The sequence below is a fragment of the Plecotus auritus genome (assembly GCF_963455305.1).
Source record: "Plecotus auritus genome assembly, chromosome: 8".
Classification (NCBI taxonomy): Eukaryota; Metazoa; Chordata; class Mammalia; order Chiroptera; family Vespertilionidae; genus Plecotus; species Plecotus auritus.
This window is the reverse complement of record NC_137782.1, coordinates 280,991-287,914: the sequence shown is the minus strand read 5'-3', so window position 1 is coordinate 287,914 and position 6,924 is coordinate 280,991. Positions and strand designations below refer to the sequence as shown.

At 56.5% G+C, this 6,924-nt stretch overlaps 1 protein-coding gene across 3 annotated transcripts in view; it reads left to right on the top strand.

Moving 5' to 3' along the window:
- Positions 1-6,924, top strand: part of NPC1 (NPC intracellular cholesterol transporter 1) — a 43,386-nt gene that overhangs the window by 9,921 nt on the left and 26,541 nt on the right. The window contains exons 2-3 of one of the 3 annotated variants that reach the window (XM_080686791.1): positions 4,941-5,063; positions 5,993-6,099. In XM_080686791.1, coding sequence (XP_080542917.1) covers positions 4,941-5,063; positions 5,993-6,099 — 230 coding nt within the window. Of the gene's footprint in view, positions 1-4,837; positions 5,064-5,992; positions 6,100-6,924 lie in introns of those variants that run through there. The other 2 variants (XM_080686792.1, XM_080686793.1) reach the window with 2 other exon arrangements.

Below are 6,924 nucleotides of genomic sequence, written 5' to 3'. Positions count from 1 at the left end.
AAAAGATGTAAATGGTCCCTCCAGTGGCCATGCTGGATGTAGAAGAGAGGACACTTGTGTAGGGTTGTTAATGGATGGGACAGCTCATCTCTGGCACATTGTCAGAATCTCAGCATACGTCTTAGGCACAAATGGACTGGAGTTTTGAACAGCACAGCAGCTGGGGGTGGGGTGGGGGACAGGAGGGAGGGAGGCTTAACTTGGTGCTTAAAATCTCCGTTCTCAGCACTGGTGTCCTCACTGATAAGCCATGTGGCCTCAGAGAATCTCTGAGCCCTTAATTTCCTTATCTGTGAAATGCTATAGTACTGCTGGGGGGGGGGGGGGGGGGCGGGATCCTGAAAAATAAACAAGGAAGGAAATCACTAACCTGGTTGACGTTTGGTAAGCGTTTTGAATATGAGTTACTTCATACTTTATTCATCAGGATTTTTTAAAAATATATTTTTATTGATTTCAGAGAGGAGGGGAGAGGGAGAGAGAGAGGAGAAACATCAATGATGAGAGTGAATTATGGATCAACTGCCTCCTGCACGCCCCCTACTGGGGATCAAGCCCACAACCTGGGCCTGTGCCCTGACTGGAAATCGAACCGTGACCTCCTGGTTCATAGGAGTGGACGCTCAACCACTGAGCCACGCTGGGAGGCGGGAGGGGGGGACCATCAGGATCCCCTAAGGGCAGCCTGGAGGACAAGGTCCCGTTGCGGGTGTTCCGAGCTTCTCCATGTGGGAAGATGCTTTCATACAGCTTCCTGCTGAGTCCATTTATCAAGTTGCTGTAGTTGCTGACATTTTTTTTTAGCTTTTCCTAAACTATTCTTATTATTTTTAAATATGTTTTTGTTGATTTTTTTTTTAGAGAAAGAGGAAGGGAGGGGAAGAGACACAGAAACATCAGTGATGAGAGAGAATCAGTGGATCGGACTGCCTCCTGCGTGCCCTCTGCTGGGAATGGAGCCCACAGCCAGGACTGAGCTCACCGTTGGATCACGTGCCCTATTGGCTGTGGCGGACCTCAGACATGGGTGTGCTTTTTCCCTACTGGGCACAGTCCTTCCTCCCCGAGTGGATGTTATTCGTATGGCCTGGAATCAGCACCAGGTGCTCCCTGTCTGTCATGGTGAAGGCAGACACCTCGCTCTCCGGGAGGGAGGCACGCGGGGACCTGTGCGTGAGCCCTGGGTGGCGCATGTCCCTCCATCTTGTCAGCATGTGCTGCCCCTGACATCCAGGGATCGTAGGGGCCTCTGTCCTCTTCGCTGACAAAGTCCTGGCTGCCCGCTGTGCGCTGGTGATGGGGAGACTGAAAATGGAATCGCTCAGATGCCAGCGGGGTCCTTGATGGGGATACAGAGGTGAGGGTGGCCTCAGGGCGGCCAGAGGAGTAAGAGATCCTGGCTTGAGAGTCAGCCAGGTTGGGGTAGGGTCTGCCTGCGTTTCTGAGGAGTGGCCTCCGTGTGGTCACTTGACCGCTAATCCTCCGTCTCCTCTCTGTAAAGGGTGTCGGCTTCAGTACCCGCTTCACGGAGCTGAGGTTAAGGGAGCTAGTGAAGGCGCACTCAGCAAGTGATGGGCGCTGGACTGTGCCCGGTGGGTCAGGAGGTGAAGGTGGAAAGTGGCCGTGATGGGCAGGGTGGAGCGAGGGGTAATGGAGTGTAGGGAGGGGGCTGGAGGGGCATGAGCTGTGGCGGGTGGGGGAAGGACGGGGGAGTGAGGGAGGTGAGCGGGGGGGTGGGAGGTCTGGGCATCAGAAAGCCTGCGGCTGTGGCTCCAGGAAGAGCCCAGGTGGCAGCGGCGCCCTCCGAGACGTTGCCTGGGTCTGGGTGGAAGGTGCCGTGAAGGGCAAAGAATGGTGGCGGGCTCAGCAGGGGGGGAGTTGGGGGAGGAGGAGGCGCAGGAGGCTGCACCAGGGAGGCGCCTGGGAAGGTCGGAAGGTGCCCCAGCTTTAGGCCCCGGAGGAGCAGAGACTGGTGATGGGGGGCTTCAGAGGAAGGATCAGCCTCCCTTTGAGCACCTGGGGTGGCTGGGCGGGGTGGTGGAGTGGGATAGGGTTAGGGGTGGTTTGACGGAGGGAGAATGGAATTGGAGCAGCATTCACGGGCAGGAACAGGTGAGGGGACCAGGAGGGATGGGTTGAAAATGCGGAAAGAGAGGCGGTCGGTTGGTGGAGGAAGCGCGCGGACACCACCCATCGGGGCTGGGTGATGGAGAGCAGCCTCCCACCCTTTAGCCGGAGGGCGAGAAGAGGAAGGTGAAGGGAGGGGGAGGTTTGGGACGGAAAAGGGCCCGCCCCAGCCCAGGGCAGCAGTGTGACACGTGTGTGCGCTTCGCACAAGATGGGGAGGGGGAGGGAGTGTAATGTTAGACTGAGGACCTCAATTATACGGTAGATTGTATTTTATTAAGACTGTTCCCTGAAGCAGTGATGTCCTGGTGTGAACCCTGATTCCGCCACTCCTGAACAAGTTACTTAGCCTCACTGTGCCTTGTCTCTTCATCTGTAAAATGGGTGTAATAATAGCACCTCCCTCATCAGCTCCTTGTGAGGGTTCCTTAGTTCATGTACCGAAGAGCAAGGTTCACACCGTGCCTGGCACATGTGAGTACTTTGGGCCCCACTGGCTTGTGGGCTGCTTTAGGCAGAATGACTTTGGAAGCAAACCCAAGGACGCTGAGTCCAGCCCAGTGTCCCTGGACCCCAAAGGAGCCGGTGGTTTATTTTCGTCGGGTCCTCCGGAACCCCTTTGCTGAGGTCCCACAGGCTGGAGACAATAATGCCTTTTGTTTGTACAGCGCTTTCACGTTTACCAAGCTCTTCATGTGTATTCCCTCCTGGATCTCCACGCCAGGCCTGTGCGCTGAGCGGTGGGATGTGACCACACTCACGGGCCGGAAGCTCGGCTCCGCGGGATTCTACACCTGCTGCAGCTCGATTGCCTGAACAAGCCCTGCCCTGAGAGCCCTCCCCTCCCCTCCCCCTCCCCTCCGTTCTCCCTCCCCCTCCCCTCCGTTCTCCCCTCCCCTCCCCTCCGTTCTCCCCTCCCCCTCTCCTCCCTCCCCCTCCCCTCCCCTCCTTTTCCCTCCCCTCCCCTCCTCTCCCCTCCCCCTCCCCTCCCCCTCCCCTCCCCTCCCCTCCCCCCCTCCCCCTCCCCTCCCTTTTTCCCTCCCCTCCCCCTCCCCCTCCCCTCCGTCCCCTCCCTCCCCCCTCCCCTCCCCTCTGTCCCCCTCGCTCCCCCCCTCCCCTCCATTCTCCCCTCCCCTCCCCCTCCCCTCCCCTCCCCCCTCCCCGTCCCCATCCCCCAGATGGTGATAAACTCTGCTTTGAGATAACTGATGCAGACTATGAAGCATGATCTTTGTGAACGGGAGCAAACAGCACGGGGTCACCGTTGTTTCCTTTAGGTGCTGAGAAGGGGAACTGGGGCGCAGACGCCCATCCTGCCAGTCAGGCCGAGTCTCCGCTGTGGTTTGTTGGCTGGATTCCGGCCTCTCAGTGGGTGACATGCCAGAGCCACCCCCCTGCCCCCCGCCCCACCCCCAGCCCAGACTTGCTTGCCATGTTGGTGTGTTGAGAGTTCTGTGAGGTCCAGGGTGGGGTTTCTTCCGTTTAAATGCATGTCAATATCAGCATCGCCCGTCCGGGTCTCGTTGGTCAGCTTTTTTGCCTTTTCACGCTTCAGTAGATGGACAATGACCTTTCAGTTGGAAACCCAGAGTCTTGGAAAGAACAATACTTTCCCTAGAATTGGGAATAATTGTGATTCTTTTTGCCTAAAAATGCTGATGGAATTTTGTAGCGTCTTGCCAAAGGTTTGGTATGTGGTGTTTTGGAATAGTTGTCACGTCCCCGTTTGTATCATTTGTATAGTGAGTCGAGATAGGGACGTTTAAAATACCGGAATGAATTCAGAGTCCACTCACATTGACCTCTCTGGTTCCGCCCACATCTGCTCCCCAGCCTCCTGCTGGATTTTTCTTTCCTGTTTGCAGGTCCTCAGAGCCTGTTGTGGTTAGTATCTCAACGCTGGGGACCACCAGCACAGACCACGGCCCTTAGGGGTGTGTGGGTGCTGTGCCTCTGCCCCCGGAGAGGCGCCGTGGCCTCGGTGCGGGTTGTTTGCGATGGCTTTCCCTCCAGGCCTTCGGGAGCCCGGTTAGAGATGGTGTCCTCCGTTTCCCTGAGGGACAGGGGACAGGGGACGGCTCGATTGTGCAAGCCTGTGGCCTGGTGGCCGGCAGGGCCGGTGGCAGCTGACACGGTGACTCACACGGCACCTCCTCCCTCCTGAGTTCCTGCAGCCTCGTGACTCTCACATGAGGGACATGAGCGGCTCTTGAGAAATCTCTACGGGAGCGGCTGTGCACTTTTCTTTGAAGATCGATGAGGTGACTTCCCTTAAAACGAGCACATTGCTCACTGTCTCCTTACCTCAGGACAAGGGTGTGTTCTTGCTGCTTCTTACTGAGGGGCTGTTGGTGTTTGTGGTTCTGTTCTCCCTGTGAGTCATGGGGGTCTGCTGTCAGTTCCCCTAAACACAGAGGGGACTGCTCTCCCCTTCCCTAGCGCCCCTAGTTCCTCACTCAGACGTGCAGACACAGTGCCCGAGCCGTCCCATGCTGTCTGTCCTCGGCGTGGATTGCCAGTAATTGTTGGAAATAAGCTACAGCTTTCTCTTACGAACCAGTGAGCTGGCAGGAACAGAAACCGTGCAGATGGGTCGTTTCTGTTACCTCCTTCACTGCTGCGCTTGACCAGGTTTGGGGTGGCATTTGCTTCACTTACTTATTTCCAAATGTTGACCTAGCCGTGCCTCTTGCTGTCGCCTCCTTCCCAGGTGACGTTGGAAGGTTCTGGGCGGGAGCTGAGGGGGCGCTTCCTGCTTCTAAGACCTGTTTGACCCTGAGGCCGCGGGGAACCGTTCCGTGTTGACCCTGCAGGTGTTTCTGCAGTCCTGCGTCTGGTATGGAGAGTGTGGGATTGCTTCCGGAGACAAGAGGTACAACTGCGAATATTCCGGGCCCCCGAAGCCGCTGCCGAAGGACGGGTATGACTTGGTGCAGGTAAGCCCGTCCTCTGGGCCCTGGGAACTGAATTCGAACCGGAGACCCTCTGATTAGATGGTCCTGTGCGCGGGGGTGAGGGGAACCACCTGCAGCCTGAAATCTGGCCCGAAACCACTCCGCAGCATGTGACTGTGCAGCGTGTGACGGCAGAGACGGTGAGACGAGTGACTCCGGGGCTGATTTTCTGGGCTGGCTTTACGCCTTTCCCGTGAAGTTTCTCAATAACGGGTCACTGTTTAGGGACTGACCCTGGTGTCTCAGATGTGCCCTTGGCACCTTGTTCAACGTGGATTAGAAGTTAGCTTCGCTTGGTTCTGGATTTCAGGACCTGCGTGGACAAGGTAGCCACGTGGCTGTGGCTTCTTAGTCCTCGGTTCACTTAGTTGTTCCTTGGTTTTCCTCTGAGCGCCCGTGGACTTGGCTGCCGCCGGTATTCTGTTTTCTGTCGTCCCCTTCCCCCTCCCTGGTACACAGAGGTGTCAGAAAGAGTTGGGAAAATCAAGTGAAAGGCTAGTTTAGAGGCATAAGTACCTAAAATCAACCTGACATGGTAGCAGGGGTTGGAGATGTTGCTCCTTCATCCAAACAGTTAAAGGCATTGACCTACCCTGGAGTGGCTCCCGGAATACACAGGGAATAGCACTCTGGTCCAACGTAAACGAAAAAGCACCAGGAGAAGGTGAGCTGCTTGGTCAGGGAGGAGAGTGAGCTTCCAAATAAGAAAAGAAGTGGAAATGTCCCTACTTTTGTGAATCCTTCATTTTGAACTAGTGCCGTGATGGCCTTTTAAAAGATTCTGCAAGGACTTTGCAAAGAGGGCCTTAGCCTTGTGCACGGGAAAGGGTGGAGAAGCTGGCTGTTTCCCTGGTGATGTCTGTCTGTGTTGGACTGTGCTGCCCTGATTTCCACGCTTTCTCCCCCTAAAGGAACTCTGTCCGGGACTCTTCTTTGGCAACGTCAGCCTCTGCTGTGATGTGCAGCAGCTCCGAACCCTGAAAGACAACCTGCAGCTGCCTCTCCAGTTTCTGTCCAGGTAGGTCAGCCGCCAGGCAAGCAGGAAAGACGGGTGTTCGGTCAGCAGGTCCTCGGATAAGGCCCTTTCCTGTAACGGTTTCCTTATAACGTCGCTGAGAGGCCGCAGGAGCTCCGCTCTGTGTCTGTCGGTTACGTGTGGGACCTTGGTTTGTTGTATGTGGTTTCCCTCACAGCCATCGAGCCTGCCGAAGGCGCTGAGCAGGGCCTCCTGCACTTACCAGCAGGCACGTTCCCGTTCCTTTAAAAGGCTTTGTTTTGTCCTGAGAAAGCAATCCTAAGACTTCCGAAGTAATGAGTGCTTCCTGGTGAAGTAGGAACCATCAGACGTACTTTTCTTCAGGTGCTTACAGTCTGAGTTATACTTGGTCTTCCTCCGAGCTGTCTGCCCCCAAAGGGCTCTGCACTGTGTCTAACCAGCTCCTTCCCCACGGAGCCTCCGCGCCCGGGGCTTCTGCTCAGGTCTCTGACCCAGACCTGCATGCGGAGTCTCGCGTCGCCCCCCCTTCGCCGCCCGGGTTTGCACGCGGTTCTCTTCCTGGGTGAGGTGATGTGCTTGAGGCCAGGCCTCCGTAGAGCTGGCCTTGGCTGTTGCCAGGATTGTTCTGGCGTAGCCGGCTGGTTTGTCGAAATCAGTTTGCTGTGCAGTCCGTGCTCTGTGACCAGGCAGTGCGAGGGTTATTGAGAGGTTCTTGTCTAAGCCACACGTGCAGGGGACAGCGACTGGCCTTGCCACAGGGTCGATGGGAAGGACAAATGACGAGGGGCTGCTTCTCTGCAGAGATCACTGCAGGTGAGGGGCCCAAGTCGGCGTCCACCGAGGACT